Raw genomic sequence first — 16831 nt, 5'->3', positions numbered from 1 at the left:
ATTTCTTCTGTCGTTTTTAGTTCATTTGGAGTGGGACATGTTCGAGACAATATTATCCCTTTATCTTTCTTTTGCTGAGCTGGAGGAAGCTGCTTCCAGCGGTCATGTCATCAGATTGGAAGTCAGCGAGATGTTTTTTCGTTTTCCAGCTCAGTCAGGCCCCACGATGTAAAAGAGCACCAAAATAAACAGAGAGGGAAGCAGAGAGGGAATGAAAGGGAATACTGTTTGGGAGCACAAACACGGCAGCTCTAACTGTACTTGGAATGCCTTTTTCTACTGGATGCCTGGCCGCGAGCCAGCCGATAGAACGGGGAGCGAGGGGACGGCCAGACAAAAGGCTAAGCACCGACATGACAGAGCAGACCCGTTGGCAACCACCTTGACCAGAAATTAAAGAGATCAACAAAAAACATTCAGCGGGAGGGTTTTAGTGTGAAGTAAAACTCTTTCAGGTTTGACCTTAACATTTCTGTTTGTGCTGTGGGGGGGAAACCTCTTGCTGCCCTCTTTTTTATTCATTTTACTTTGTTGCTCCCCAGGTCTGTCTGTGTACAGCAAGCTGCTCCAGGGCCAGGAGCCCGGTCACAGATGACATGAAAGCGACCAGAGGCACGTCCTGCCCCTCTGCTGGCCTGACAGGTGTCTCTGCATGTAACTACATCCTCACAGAGGTGTATTCTGGGAAGGGGACAACAGCAGCAGATGAAAGCATGCCAGACATCGAACAGGGTCCTATTAATTTCTCTCTGATACAGCCGCAGACATGCGAGAGGGTCGTCTACAAGGCCAGGAATGGCCAGCTTTGACGCGGGTTGGGGTTTTATTTGCTCAGCTCAACATCAGTTGGCCTTTTCAGCTCCTTTCCTCCCCCCGACCCCCCACCCCTCTTGGCTACGCTCACACATCCCAACAGTTGTCCGCCCTCATTCTCTCCATGCTACTGATGCCACAGAGAGATTTCACTGACAGATAGCCTTCAGCAGATGGTTCTTCAATGCCCTGGTGGCATTTCAACTGCAGGATTCAATCTTTTATTCTTTGCTCATGCAGTAGCACGTACACAGCTAGCCGTTCCTGTAGATTTTATCTTCCTAAAAAGTGATACAAACAGATGCAGAGCTTCTTTCATGAGTGGCTTCTGGCGTCAGACACTCCAACTCCCGGACGTTGTTGGAAGCCAAGTTGTTGCCAAATCGCACTCTGTGGTCATTGCCTGAGGATCTGTGTTAATGTACAGCATCCTTTGCTTGTAGGCTTTAAAGGATTGGTTGCTGCCTTGTTCCCTGTTTACAAGGATGATGCAACACTGTTGTTGTATCAAGATTAGAATACAGTCGGCTTGTGATTATTCCTGTTGAGATGTTGATGTTGTTTTCCTCGGATGGACCAAATTTAATATTTTTTGGTTTAATAAGTAAATTATTGTTGTTGCATCAGTATTTATTTACTGTACAGTGTCCACCAAAGGGCCTTTTTGGCCGTTTCCGTAGCTCAAAGCATAACATAAAGAGGAATCATGGTTATGCACATCCTTGCCTACAATGAAGGTTAATGCTGCACCAGCAGATCAGTATCCTTGTGGATATTCTGTTGCTTGGGACCATATTATAGCGAGTTAACTCAGGGCGTGATAATAAAATAAAACATCTCTGTTATATATCAATAGATTCAGCATATGTTTATGATGACTTTGTCAGAAATACTTGAATGTCATGCATGTTTTTTTCGTCATATCGACTGGTGATTATCATCAGAGTGATTTTGCACAGATTGTAGTTTTCAATGCAGTACAACACAACTGGTTTTAACACACTTGATGGTATTTTTTGTAGTGATTGATGTTCAACTTAATGTTGTGGGTTTATGCATGCTGTGTTACAAAACAGTGGCATCCAAATCAATGTGTATATTCTCCTGTGGTGATACAGAGTTGTTTACAGTCCGATCGTTTTATCAGTTGTGTCGCTGATTGTTTACAACACGCATGCATGGAAATGTGATATTTCTGGAATCATCTTGTCAGTTCTGTATCAAATGACATCGAAATGAACACCTAAAGAACATTAAAACATGCTGATCATGTTAGTAAATGTATTTGTTCACCACACATGCTTTGATTTCTTCACTCTGGTCCTTTAAATTCACCCTATTACCCTTTAAAATAAAGTGCTGAAAAATACTTAAACAAAAAAACTCAACAATAATGAAATTAGAACAATTCTATCCAACTGTCCGTTTTTAATAAAAAAAAAAAGGTGTTTCCAAGAGTAATAACAAAAACATTTACAGTTCGTGATCTAGTTAAGTGTTCACTTAGTGACATACGTCATCTCATACAACAGAAAGGCTTCAGTTTAAAAAAACAAAACGATCCCTGGAATCACCATCCTGTTGCATTACAGAGGTAAACATAACCACGGAAATACTACTTTGAAATAAAGGTTTGTTTCCAGCATCTTTTTTTGTCCTATACGGTCATTTTAATTCAACAGCATTTTTTTAATCCTAAACAAACAGTGTAGGGAGCCGCGGCGTGCACAGCGTCGGCTTCCGGCTCGGACATTCGAAGGTGTCCTGTGCGTCAGAGCCGAGGGATGTGTTTGCTCTCAACAAACAACCGCTTTAGTTTCACCCACTTTGACATATTCCTATTATGCTGAGTTCAGTCTGCATTCTCAGTCATTATCTCTTTTCGACTGTGATTATTTGATGTCCTTAAGAATGCAGTGGTCAATACTGTTCTTCCTGTTGTGTAACACTGAGGTACAGGCTGTTCAAAATGCTGGAAAATGGAGAAAAAAAAAACATGAGAATGTCAGAAGGCGATTGCTGAGTGAGGAGGTCTGATGGGTTCGAGAGTGCCGTTAGTGAAGTGGTGTTTGACAAGTCTTCTTGGTGAATGCTGCCAATGATTGTGAGCAGAGTGGTGGACTGCGTCTTTTGTTTTTGGTGAGAGAGAGAGAGAGAGAGAGAGGCTGAAGCAGGGGTTGGAGGTATACTCGTGGAGGGCAAAGTGTACCGTGCCCCCCCCTCTAACCGCCTCGTTCCCGCTCCTGAGTAGTGCTGGGAGCCATCACATCCCACGTCTCTCGCCGGAGCCCCGAAGTTTAGCTGCACTTGCAGGACTTGACGACCATGTTGGAGAGCTGCTCGACTTTAGGGGAGCGACCCACGTAGTAGAGGATTGTGAGGGGCTCCAAGTCCTGAGGAACGCAGCAGGGTGAGGCGGAGGCTTCGGGGTTCAGGGTGTTGTACAGGCTCAGCAGCTATGGAAGGAAGAGCAGAGGGAGAGAGGGATCAGCAACCAAACAGATTCACCACTTTAATGTGTGTGTAGTTGGGGTTTTTTTGTGATCAAATTTTGAAAGATATGCATTGTAAATTATTAACCAAAAAATAACACAAAATATAATATTAATAAAAAACAAAAAATATTAATAAAAAACAAAATATTAATCGATAATAATAATAATAATAAATACCCCCCAACAAAAAAGATAAATAAATTATACATATGAATTAACTAATGGTGACTCCCACCCCTCAAAATAGATCTCCATTTAATAGACTAGGGGATGTGTCATGATGATACAATTAAGTTACATAAATTCTTGGATTTTACTTAAGGCTCCAGTCCAGTATAAGCTATTTTTCTCTTTAGCACCATGCATCCTAGCTACCAAAAGGTCCATACTTACAACCTACAAGATAAATAGATAAACACTGGGATTGTGTGAGTATGAGGAGGACTCCATCGCAATGCCAGCATCTTTTTTGCAGCTGTTAGGCCTGCTATTAAGATACGTTTTTTGATGTTGTGATGGATTTAATATGTCGTGGCACTTGGTCTCACCGAGCTGTGGGTGGTGTCTGCGCTGCGTAGGTAAGGGCAGGGACCAGAGCAGAAGTTAGCGTAGTACCCTTCAGGCTGGTGGATCCACCTCCAGCCCAGATCCTGACGGAAATTAATATATAGTGGTCGCACACAGCAGTTCTCCTCATAATTGCTGCAGACAAGAGAGGACAGAGAGGATTACACTCACTTCATTTCACAGGTAACACGCAATTCTAAGAGTTGTATACGATTTCCTCCCCCATGGGCTCAAAGCCATGAGATGAGAGTGGAGTTCAGAAATTCCACTCTTAGGTGTGCCCTTATTTTCCCTCTTGGAGTCAGCCCAGGTGTCTTGTCTGTCAGCCTGACAGAGGAAATCCAGAGCTGAGGAGACGGCGTGTAAGAGGAGGTGGTGTTTGCTGGTACTGGGACAGATCCTAACTTGTATTTGATAATACCTCTGTCATGCTCGTCGAGGTGATTAACAAGCTTATTCTGTGTATTCTGTGCCCATGTACTCTTCTTCCCTGCCATGTTTTTGACACGTGACAGCTGATATTTCCATTTCATGTTGCCTCGGCTGGTGTTCTACTCGACAATACAACCCCCCACCCCCTCTCTGCAAGCCATTCTTTATTTGCAGTATTTCACTTAGCCCAGTGTTCAAATCTCAAGAACTGACAGTGCAGGTGCAGCCAGAGAAATGATTTTACAAATTGAAAGACAATAGTCCAAGCAGTGCATTACATTTTCCAGTGCCTTACTTGAAGCAGTAATTGGTGTCAAGTGCCCGCTTACGCCTGCGGGAGGAGGACTGGGCATCCAGCCTGTGGGGAGGGAGCATCATGAGGATGAGGTGGGGGTAGAGCTGCTCCTTTTGTTTTTTCACACGGCTCGCATCGTCGTAGTCCGCTTCCATACCTGCAGGAGACAGTCAGTCAGTCAGTCTGGAGGTGACCAAGAAAAACTGCACAGCAGATTTATTGAGAACTGTAAAGATGTCTTCAAGAGCTGACTTCAGTGGAACCACAGCTTAACTCTAATCAGTGTAGTCAACTGTAACTTTTACAGAAGGATACTGTAATATCCAGGAAGGGCTCCACTCATTTTTGGCTCACTTTTCACCCTTCTCCTTATTCAACGCTGGTCCCTAACTTCCTCCGTTCTCCCCCCTGGGCCTGCGTCTGCTCATCCAATCTGCCCCTGATAGCTAAAGCAGTGGATATCTCAGGAGAGATGCTGCTGTTGGATATGTACGCCCCTCTTTAATTCGGGGCCAAGCGTCTGAGCGCCGTGGCAGCACATTCCTTGTGGCCAAGCCAGTCGGGAGTGTTCCCAGGGCCGAGGGCCCGGGGGCCCCAGTGCTAAGTGAGATACCAGATCAATTGTATTCCCATGCTCTGTGTCTCTCTCTTCATCTTAGAAAGGAAACCCATTATCTTTACTCAATAGGTATTGCTGCTGGAGGAACATGTTGATGACTGGATGAAAAGGAACTTTTTTTTTAGACCGGTCTCATAATTGTTATTGTATTATAACCAGATTCCTTTTCATCATAGGAAGCGCTGCAGTAGACTAGAACATGGCAGAGACAAAATAAACGCCTTATATCTTTCATTAGGTGGTGAATGCAATGAAACAAATGGCCTTTTATGCAAAGAAAACAGAGATGCTAATTAGATTAAAATATATTAATTAAATATTTGCACTTTCATCAAATCCTCTGCCATAAGTAGAAGTAAAGTATAGAGTCCACATCAGAGGGGGCGTCCTATAGCGGCCCTGTATAAAAAGTTTTGTAACAGAAGAACAACAACCAATGCATGCCAATTTCCACTGTTTATATGATTAAATGATAACTAATAATTCAAGTATGATATTTTGGAAACATCTGAAACAAGCACTACGAACTAAAACTGGAGCCCAAAACAAACTCTTAGAATAAACTGTTCCCTAAAACCAGCACTGCCTCAACAGCGCTAATCAGAATGAAGCTGATTCTTCAACAAACAGGAGATGCCTATCTGGAACATTAGACAAATCAAACAGACGTAAATGTTATCTGGCTCTTGATCGTGAATACAAACTGGCAGAACAGTATCTTCACTGTGAGAGATTAAAAGCAGAGAGAAATCCAAATTAAATACAGACTGGCCACGGGACACACAAAAATGCTGGAAACCTGCACAACAGGCGAGATTGAAACTGAGATGTGCTCTCAAAATCTAATCAGAGTAGAATACTTGAAGACGCTGGAGTTATTGATTCCCGATTTTAAGAACGCGATGAAAGCAGAAAACAACAGATGAATATAGGAGAGAGATGTGGAAGATATTTAAAGGAATAGTTTGACATTTTGGGGAAATATGTTTAATTACTTTCTTACTGCGAGTTAGATGAGAAGAGGGATTTACCACTCTCATGTTTCAAACTGTTCTTTTAACCCATTTATGTCCGCAAATGCAATTATTAATATCTTTCGGTGTTCACAAATGTGAAGACATTTTCAAAATTGGTCAAACCATTTGGCTGAAAAGTGAGATTTTCTTGTCTATATCTAGTATGTGGGAACATGGGACTACTGTTTTTGCAATAGACTATTATATTTTAGGAAAATGAGTAGTCTCGTGCCCAGATATAGTATGATAAGAAAATGGCTGTATTTCAGAAACTACAAGGAACACAATCAAGTATTTGGTGTCGATGAACTCATAACAAGTTGAATATCAAAGATATGAACATACTGTATATGCAATGTAAAAAAACCTTTCATATGGAAAATATTGATTTGAATGAATATATGATTTTTACTATTAATTCATTCATTCATTCATTCATTCATTCATTCATTCATTTTGACCAATCAGAACAAATGTTGTGGCATTTTTCCTTATCATATTAAATCTTTGGGCACAAATGGGTTCACTTCACATTATGTAGTGGTGCGCCATAAACTGAGGAACAAACAGTAACATCCTGCTGAATTTGACAGCTAATAATCCTGACTCACCTATCACTTTCTATTCAACTGTAACCTTAACTACTGTTGACTTAGTATTTCTAAGTATTTCTTATTTAAATGTCATCCTTGCTTTAAAGATATTTTTTATTTACCTCAAATATAATATTCCTCATATAGGTTTATATAAACGTGACTGGCTGATTGACAATTTAAACCTTGGCAAAACCTTCCTGATACCTCAACAAGCTTTAGGAAAAAAACAACAAAGCTTTCTGATGCAAATCCAAACCATCTGAATTTCATTCACATCACTGAGGTATTAAATGCAGCCTCACCTTTGAACTTGGCCTCCAGCACCTCGTTGGCGTTCTCGATAATGTCCCCATTAGGCCTGAAAGTGTGGCAGGGACAGTGCACGCTGATCTCAAGGCCCAGATTGGTCTCTGAGGGGGAAACAGGAGCAGAGGGATGTAAGGAGCTGACATTTTCCCCTCAGGCCGTTCTCCTTCATTTAGAATGAACCAGTGCTACAGTATTTGGCAGGACATGTGCAGTAATAAGGTGCGGTGAGAGGAAAATGTGAGGTGTCCCACTCACGTCGGTACATCAGCCACTCTCTCACTGTCTCTGTGACATCAAAGGAGACCCACTCAGGCGTTCCCTTGGTCAGGACGTTCTTGCCCCCAATGTAGCGCTGTTTGGCTTTGGGGTCGTCTTTCTGGAGGATCTGTGAGGAAAGATGAAAATGTGACCCAGCTGCATAAACTCTCTTTCTTTCACACACACACACACACACACACACACACACACACACGCACATACACACACAGAACCAGAGCTGTCTGTCTGAGCCAGACTCTCCAGGATGCCTTGGGCCAAATGTCTACTCTTCATGGAAAAAGTGACTCCCTGTGTTGATATCCCCATTTTGCAAGTTAATGCCTGCGTGTTACCCTCCTGCCAATGGGAACCTGGCTGTCCTTCACGTCAGCAGTTCAAACTTTGACTTTAGCTTGGGCTCCCTCGATGTAGTGTCACGCAGTTCAGATAAAACAAAAAACAGGGTTGCAGGTATCTCCGCAGGCTTTCGTGTCCTAACTGCGTTATCACGTCGAGGCCCCAAATGTAAAAAAACTGACGATGGAGTCAAATGCAACCGTGTGGTTCAGACATTCCTATCTCCATCAGCACTTCTCTGAACAAAGGTGTTTATCTGTAGTGAGAAATGTGTGTGTTTGGGTGGTGGGTACGAGCACGGAGCCCCACAGCAGTGCTGCGGATAACCAGGTTCCTGAACATTGTCAGCGTCTAATCTGCCTTCCTGTGGGAACGAGGGGCCGGCGTCAGCCCTCTGCCAATCAACTACTCCAGCCTGAAAAGTGTGGGGGCGAGCGAGCAGCTCCATTTACTCCCCCGGTGGGTGACCCTGCCTCTATCTCCTCCTAGGCCCCTGGAAACAATCTGAGGGCCTGACAGTCTGTATTCAGCGCCGGCCAGAGCCCTGCCTCAGAGGCGGTATGTAGTCCGGAGACGCTTGTCTCCCTGGCAGGAAATGTTGGAACCTGATCATTACTCCCAGTGTCTCACGGGAGATTAATGAGGAAACCGAAGCAAAAAAAAAAAAATCCATCCTTGCCACCCCCCACATGCAGACATCTAACAGATGCATGCTTTAACACAAAAGAAAACGCTCGTAAAAAACACAAAAGCAGGTGCAGATCTACAGTATGAACCCCCTGTTGAAAGCATACTTGATCTAACAAAGATAGACGACTGCTTTGAGATTGACAGCTAAGAAAGAAGAAACTGCCGAATGGTAATTCTTATAGATGGCTGCTCAAGCTCTTAAATGTGTCCTAACGTAGAATCCATTCGACTGTAAGCACATGGAATAATGATCAGCGCATGAAAAGAGGAGAGAGGGAGTTGGACACCCTAATATAAATGTTTTCATCTCTCTCGCTGACCTACACGGGCCTTCTGAGAGAAATAGAGCACACAAGGCTCCCCTGCGCTCTGCTAACAGTGGAAACGAACGGTCAGTTCACACACCTGGTAGAGCTCAATCCTCTGCTCGTTCCTCTTGGCGACGGCGTTGGGGATCCGCAGAGCTCGAAACTCGGCCCGGAACAAGTTGGTGGAGTTCTTCTCCATGGTGGAGACGTTGAAGCGGAACACCTTGGAGGTGATGCCCTTTGGGCAGTAGGGGAGGTCATCTGCAGGTAAAGTGGAAAGCATGACTCAACGGTGATGTTTTTAAATATCTCATTTAAAAAAAACTTGGAACTCTCATTGTTTCTTTTGTCAGAATCCCTTTAAGCTCTTATCCATCTGTTGCCTCATAGTGTGCATGTTATCAAAGCCTGCTTTCCACTGTCATTCTCACAGACGTGTTTACCTTCTGATTATTGATAAGCTTTTTGCAAGAGGATTCCCCCTCTACAAGTTTAGATAAAAACAAAGCTTTTATTTTTTTAACCATTTCTACTCTATTCCAGAGAGACGTGGGCCATTACCGCGAACCATCTGCTTATACTTTGTGCGGTCCGAGTTAGCAACAAGTTGAAGTCATGAAATGAAAACCAAATGTCCCATGTGGTGGTGGTGGAGCAGGCTGCAGTGGGACAGCAGCTCCTCCTCCTCCTCCTCCTCCTCCTCCCACCACCACCGGCTCTGGAGCCCAACAGGTGCTCCGAGGGCTCGGCCAGAAGCCAAGTTATTCCCTGGAACCGGGGAACATGTGGGCTCACTTGCTGGAGCAGAACAATACCTGAGAAACCATCTACATGTAGGAGGGCGACTCCATCATGATAGTAAGTGCACGCCTGACAAGCAATAACTTGCTGTATACATGGTGTGGGTATGTGTGATTGCACGCTGACCTTTAGCAGAACCAGCTAAACAAATGGCCACATTGTGATTGTATGTAAAAAGCTTCCTGTTGCACCGAAGCCTTTCCCCCTTTTTATACCATAATACCATTGAACAGTTTATTATTTTAACAGGCCAAGCACATGCAGTGTTGAGCAAAACAAGCACATAGCAAACTTTTTATGGGCCAAATGGAAACAGTCATTTACAGCCAAGCCATGGCTAATTTATTACCCCAAGCTTAAACTTTATTACCAAGCCTCAGATTCGCTGGTGGTTTGAAAAGGGGGCATTGCACCTTTAGCTGATTTGCACCTCAAGCTGTTTCGGGACATAATGGAAACTCAGACCTTCTGCCGTTTCTGTGTCATGCAAAAGGAACTTGCACATCTCCGAGTATCTGTACTTCATCTGACCCAGAAACCTATTTCAGTGTCGTCCCAGTCATTATCTGATATTTCCACAAAGTTTTTTTCAACTTTCCCTATTTATAGGTGACCTTCTCAGCAGTCATCCCCAGCCAGATATCTGTCCAGTGTTTCCACACAATCTATAAGGAGGAAACCTCAGTAGCCTTTTCCTCCCCTCACTCACTGCTCCGTCCTCCCCCCACTCACCCGTCGCCCCTCTGCCTCCCCCACAGAAGGTGGAAAGCCCCACTTCGAGGGGAGATTTGAAATTCTAATCAAGTCTTTGGTTTCCTTTTGGATGACCTCATTTTTCCCATTGCAATGGTTTTAGGTGGATTTCACATTATGGCTTATTTTTGCCAAGGGTCTGAAAGGTAATTTGTTCCATGTTGGTAAGTGGAGGGGATTGCTTGCATAATTAAAAAGAAATACATTCGCCAATTTTCTGACCCCTACCATTTTTAGGCGATAACTTTTCAGACCGAGTGTCAGGATGCCGACACAAGTTTGACCTGTTATGTCAATAAGCTTCATTTCTATCTGTAACTCCCCTCAGAAATGAAAGATTTTGAGCTTTTGATGTTAAAGATGTATTTAAAATATCATACTATATATTCTAAACAATGTGGAAGTAACTAAATTAGATCTATTGTTATAACTTCTGATTTAAATAAATCACACACTGGTCTTGAATCAGATTCTAATTGGAGAATTGAGTTTTACTGCAAAACATTCCCATTAACACGCTGCAAAAGTGGATTTATCGTCACATATAAAAGCCTGGATAACAACCTGATGCCCCGTTGATCTCATTCTCGTATTATCACTCAATGAATTTGAACATGGGCTTTAAGTGAGGGGTTTATGAAGAGCCTCGCCCAGACGCTATCGACCACGCCTCGCACCCTGACACACGTTCACCCTCCAGTGTCTAAAATCCTCTCCTCTCATGACACAGAGGCCTCCTGATGAAAGAAGAAACAACTCTCAGGAATCACCTCTCTATGCCCTTTTGCCCGGAGGATTGTCCGTGATGTCAGTCTCTCCAGAGCTTTGTGGAGGTAAACAAAGGAAATAGGAAGCACAAGGCAGCAGGTGCTAGCCAGCTGCTGAGGTGTCCGGAGGACAACAGAAATTTCTTTGGAAACATAGTAGTTTGAGTGCTCTGTTATCGAGTTAAATATCAGTATCTGGAATCAAAGTTTGTCTGCATTATTCTTTTTGATTTGCACTTACAGTAACCATGACAGATTTAATAATACAGATTTAAAATGCTGCTTTTGCATCAGAGAAGAGTCTCTGCTTCACTTCTGTGGCAGGCCACTACAGCAGATGAGATAATGTGATGCAGCTCTGCTCTAGAGTTGAAAAACAACTTTTTTTTCCACTTGATTAAGGATGAGGAAGCAAAAATGGTAAAGGCGTGGGAGTTGGGGGGGAGAGATGCTGTTTCTTTGGGAGCTGGCCAAAGACCTCTGTCTCTGTTTGTTCAGATGACATCATCTTTCTACTATCCCGTATATCAGATACCCTGCTGTCCTCAGCGTTAGTCCTCATTTTTTACTGACCTCAACACTGAGTCAATGATTGGCTTGAAATTTCACTGAAACTGCACGCTTCAGTGTGCAAGGCACAATCTTTCTAATTTAAGAGTCAGTGGATTCTAAGAGTGTTATTGTGCCAAAGGTCATCATTCAGTTCAGTTATGTCTTTGTCTCATTTTTATTTGGTTTATGATGATATAATGAGCCACACTGGCCTTCTGATGCACCAGAAAAAAAGGAAGATCTATTGCTGCCCAGTCTGCAGTTCTGCTTCATCAAGTCATAAATGGCAAACGCCTTGATTTACATTAGTAGTAGTGTCTAAGAAAAGTAGTCTGGAGCAAGTGGCGCATTAAAGTATGACAGAAAAGTTTCTGTTTTACTTTTTAACTGAGCATGAAAAAAGCAAAAACTTGACTATATTCCCAAACACTCCCACCTTCCAAAAAACGGTGGATGTAAAACTCATTATATCCAGCAGGAATGAAAATGAACTACACTGCAAAAATTATCAAGGTGGCAGACATTATGTTCCTATATAGACTGCAACATGTAAAATTACAGAATGGAAAGGGAGAGTGCTAATTAATGTATGTTGGCAACCTCTGCTCATTTCCTAATATCCTTCTTGGATAAGCAGAAAGTGTTGCCAGTAGTAAGTCAGGTTCACGTCTTGTATTATCACCTACAGTATGGCCCACAGTATGAGGCCAGCGTGATGTGTCCTGGGCACCTGGCCATCACTGATCCCACTCCTTTAGACCTCTGTTTGTTTTGGGAGCTCTGGCTACCTCTGACCAGCGGATAAACCCCAGGCTGTGTATTTTGAGTGTCAGAAGCACTTTGTGGGACCTGTGAAATGGATTTGATTCAGGACTTATGCTGGAAACCATGCAGAGAGAGGCTCTGCTTAATGTCACAGCCACAGCAGCATAAACACCTGTTGATTTACAAAATGGTAACACCAAATCCAACTCCTCCACTTAAAAAACTTTCTCTGGAGAATCTGCTGCTCAGTGAGCTTCTGTTTCTTGGTTTCTGGAACAATCAATGGACCATAGTTTATACAGGAAATACCAATAGGGATGAACAAGGGAATTAGATCATAACACAGAGCTACTAGAGACAAACAGTGGGGGAAATAGGAGTGAGAGAGTCGTAACACTGGATGAAAAATATTGGGGAACTCACGGCCAGAAAATGGAAATGAGGTATTGGAGTTGGCAATAAATACTCGACTTAACTGCCTGAGAATTTTCCCTAGTAAGGAATGTGTCAGACTTAGTGCTGGAGTTCCCATGGCTTTGGTGTGAGGTATGTATGAGGAATGGTGCTCATTCCAATTAGACTGTTTACTTTGCCTCTCTCCTTTTGCGCACCGCTCCAATGCTCAACAGGCGCGTCTGTGCGTAAAAGGCTGAACACAGACACGAGTGGACTGACTTAACGCCATGCAGCTGGAAAAATCACATCTCTGTTTTTGATATTGTTACCTCACTCGTGATAATTGTGTATTTGAGGCCAGATAAAAGTTTTTTTTAAGGAGTGCACATAGATTGGCACAAGTGAGCTTACAAATTTGGATCAAGTTTGGGCATAAATGTTGGCTGCACTGGCAAAAACAAAACATCGTGCCAGTCATATGTTTTTTAATAACCCATATCTAGAATACAAAATGTATTGTATTGGATGAGAAAGTTGCATAAGAAACACTTTAATTTTAACTCTTTCTTTTTGTCATTATTATTATTATTGTTATTTCTCTTCTTGGTTTTGCTTTGGTTTTGAATGTTGAGGTTTGTTTTCTCTAGTAGTGTATTTGATGGGTTTGTCTGTAAAGCTCATCTACTTAAAAGTTGGTTTTATAGACTGTTGTAAAAGAAACACTTGAATAATCATGATAAAAAAAAACAATGAACTTACTGTTTTCTGGTGGGCCATTGATCATGTTGAACTTGTAAATCTCTTTGGCATAGTACTCAGTCTCCGTGTTATCCTGTCCACAGCTCTGATGCCTGTCTCTGCCCAGCTCCTCAATGAGCTCCTTGGTGCTGTTATAAAGGGCCAGGACCTGAAACGGTACTTGACTTGGACCTGTAGTTTGAGGCGGACTGGTCAGCCGGAGTTTACTGAGAATCTGTCCTCGGACCGCCTCTACTCTCTTTTTCTTTATGTGGTCGATGTCCACAGTGGTGCAAGTGGAGAGCGACAAAGTCATTGTCACACAATTTGAGAGGAGGAAAAACAGAAGCGCTTTTCCCAGATTCATATTTCACTCTGGCGAGGCTTGTCAAGTAAAAAGAAGAAAGAAAAACTAAATTCCGATTTGAATAGAATCCCTTTTTCTCTTTTTCATTCAGGTCGTGAGTGAGTTCTGTTCCTGGAGGAGGAATCCCATTTTTTCTCAAGTTGCTATGTCATCTTTGCAAAATGCGCATTTGCATGGGAGCAAATCCGTGCCATTTTTTTTGGAAAAACAATCTCAACTCTTCATTAAAACTCTTTATTCTACTCTTCATTCCCCCCTTTTATCTCATGCAAGCATCTCTCTCTTCTCTTCTTCCTGAGTTTACAAGGCTCCGATCATCTCTGCAGTTTCTCCATTGCATTGGTTGCTCTTTCCATCCACTTGTGCGTCTGGAGTCAGTGCGTCTCTCTGCTCTGTCTCTCTGCAGTCCGGCCTCAAACACACTCGGACTGCTCTCCACTCTCACTCCTGCTTTATAGGCACACAGACTGTGACGTTGTCGAGGGAGGGGCTGCAAGTTATTGCCTCTGTTCGCTCTTATGCTGCTGAAATGCACTTCATTTAACAATTGTTCCAAGAAAAAAAGAAAAACTCCCACATCTGTTACTTGAAGATAATGCTATGATAATGTATTTAAAGTCATTAATGGAAAGTGGTTTTCTTCCCAGAAAGGGTATGTGAGGGATATCAACTTTGCCAAAAAAAAAAATCACCAATCTGTTACAATTCTAGGCAGGCTATTTTTTTTAATTGTGTAAAGATTGAGGATAAAATAATGTAACATTTTAATGTGAATTATCAGTTCATTTTATTCCACTTTTATGATAGTCATTCAGCAGGTCCTAACTTTATTAATTTAAACAATACATATCTTTAAAGGTCCCATATCATGTTCATTTTCAGGTTCATACTTGTATTTTGTGTTTCTACTAGAACATGTTTACATGCTGTAATGTTCAAAAAACACTTTATTTTCCTCATACTGTCTGCCTGAATATACCTGTATTTACCCTCTGTCTGAAACGCTCCGTTTTAGTGCATTTTGATGGAATTGCAACAGAATTGCGTTGCTAGGCAACAGCTTGGGTCCATGTGTGCTTCCTGTCAGCTGATGACATTCACATACACTGCAACCAGTAATAGACTGGGACACATTTAGAATGTTTACGTTTAAAATTGTGTAATGGTCTAAATATTGTATATTCGTGACATCACGAATGGGCAGAAATCCTGACAGCTTGTTTCAAATGCAGAGTTTCTGAATACGGGCTGTGTGTATTTCCCTGTGGATTGAGTGTTTTGATACTTTCACAGTATTTATTTAGGACTTAAGCCTGCTTTATAATAAAAAAAAAAATTAAAATCTCACTTTTTTATAATATGGGACCTTTAAGTTAAGAAAAAAAGGACTGAAAAGCCAAAGTTTGTTTCATCGAGTTGGAAATTTGTATCACTGCCCTCTCTTGACATATAACAACAAAAACTACTGTATGTATTCAAAAAGGATTTCATTGAAAAATACAGGTGTTTTAAACAGAGGAATGGTTGCCACGGAATTTAATTTATGCTGGATGTCATTTTTAAGTTTAGAATACAAATCAACTGGCGATGCTGCTGAAAAAAAGAGGGATGTGGTGGGACTCCACATTTTGTGTTGTCAAACTTTTAGAAAACGTGCGTAATATTAGGCAATGGGGTGATTGCGCAAGAGCAGGCTCTCGAATAAAGAAGGAAACTCACTGATTGCATTGATTTATCGATGGAATATTTATGTTTCCTGTCTTCTCCTTTATAATGAGGACAAATACCATTTGTATTTAATGAATAAGTTTAAAGTTAAGCAATGTGTGCCCCTTAATTCTCATCAATTAGGACCTTTAGCCTCACTGGGGTGTCATTTGAGTGGACTTTTACAAGTCCTTGGACAATATTGACTACATCCAAAATAAAAAAAGTTTTGGAGGAAATTCAACTTCAGATTGAAGGCCAAAGTTAACAAAAGAGATCTTGGAGGTGCACAGGGAGCCCAGAACAGCTGTGATCATCTGGATGCTGCTACCGTTCAACTGCTTCTCCCTCAGCAACATAAAAACATGCATAACAGCGACATCTAGTGGACATCAGAGGGAACTTCAGGTCCCATCTTTCTGCTTCCTTTTCCTTTTGGGAGAGATGAGGATGATGGCTAAACTGTCATCCATGATGACGAATGACTCCCACCCCATCTCAGCACTTACACACCAAGTGCAATATTTTCAGGTGGAATTTCATTTCATTCTCACTTGTGCAATTTTGTTAATAGTCTGTTTATTGTTAATATTGTATATACTGCTCCTATTTTCTTCCTTCTATTTAAATGGTTCATATTTTGTTACACTTTGTTTAGCTCTTTTTTTTTTTTTTACTGTGTTAGCTGATGCATCTTGTTTTTTGCACTATCCCCTTTGCTGCTGTACACTGCAAATGTCCCCACTGCAGGACTAATAAAGGAATATCTTATTTTATCTTATCTTATCTTATCCTTTAAACTAATGTGGATATTGACTGTAGCAAGCCACTGCAGTAGACGAGATAATGTGACGGGGGCACTACTTGATTATGGTTGAGGAAGAAAACATGGCAAAGGCGTGGGAGTTGTGGGAAAGATGCTGTTTGTTTGGTAAAAGGCAAAACTTGTTTAGATGACATCATTTTTCTGCTATCCCCTCCCTCATTCTTGACCCAACACTGAGCCAATTCATTGCTGGAGCAGGATGATTGTGAATAGGGAGATAGAATAGGATGATGACTGAATTGTACACTGAATTTTTTTTTTTAATTGATTATATGTGTTTTTGTATGTGTATATACTGCGTGTGCGTATATGTGTATGTATGTATATATGTATACAGTATATATATGTACATATAAATAGATTTTATTTTATTTTATCGTTTTTAATTAAAAATGTTTTACTTG

General features: G+C 41.8%; 2 protein-coding genes across 8 annotated transcripts in view; one reads left to right on the top strand and one right to left on the bottom strand.

Moving 5' to 3' along the window:
- The window catches only part of ttll5 (tubulin tyrosine ligase-like family, member 5), a 55889-nt gene extending 53801 nt beyond the window's left edge, over positions 1–2088 (top strand). For all 6 annotated transcript variants that reach the window (XM_037796633.1, XM_037796631.1, XM_037796634.1 and 3 more), the window contains one exon: positions 543–2088. In XM_037796633.1, the coding sequence (XP_037652561.1) occupies positions 543–595 (53 nt within the window). In that variant the 3' untranslated portion in view covers positions 596–2088. The remainder of the gene's footprint in view (positions 1–542) is intronic.
- A 119-nt stretch (positions 2089–2207) lies between these two features.
- The window catches only part of tgfb3 (transforming growth factor, beta 3), a 16148-nt gene continuing 1524 nt past the window's right edge, over positions 2208–16831 (bottom strand). The window contains exons 2-8 of one of the 2 annotated variants that reach the window (XM_037796638.1): positions 13549–14341; positions 8853–9016; positions 7398–7527; positions 7136–7243; positions 4603–4759; positions 3857–4010; positions 2208–3269 (exon numbers count right to left, since the gene is read on the bottom strand). In XM_037796638.1, the coding sequence (XP_037652566.1) occupies positions 3111–3269; positions 3857–4010; positions 4603–4759; positions 7136–7243; positions 7398–7527; positions 8853–9016; positions 13549–13894 (1218 nt within the window). In that variant the 5' untranslated portion in view covers positions 13895–14341 and the 3' untranslated portion in view covers positions 2208–3110. Of the gene's footprint in view, positions 3270–3856; positions 4011–4602; positions 4760–7135; positions 7244–7397; positions 7528–8852; positions 9017–13548; positions 14345–16831 lie in introns of both variants that reach the window. The other variant, XM_037796637.1, reaches the window with a different exon arrangement.

Source organism: Sebastes umbrosus, chromosome 16 (genome assembly GCF_015220745.1).
Source record: "Sebastes umbrosus isolate fSebUmb1 chromosome 16, fSebUmb1.pri, whole genome shotgun sequence".
In the NCBI taxonomy this organism is placed as follows: Eukaryota; Metazoa; Chordata; class Actinopteri; order Perciformes; family Sebastidae; genus Sebastes; species Sebastes umbrosus.
Note: the sequence above shows the minus strand (reverse complement) of the source record. Positions and strands in the feature narration are given on the sequence as shown.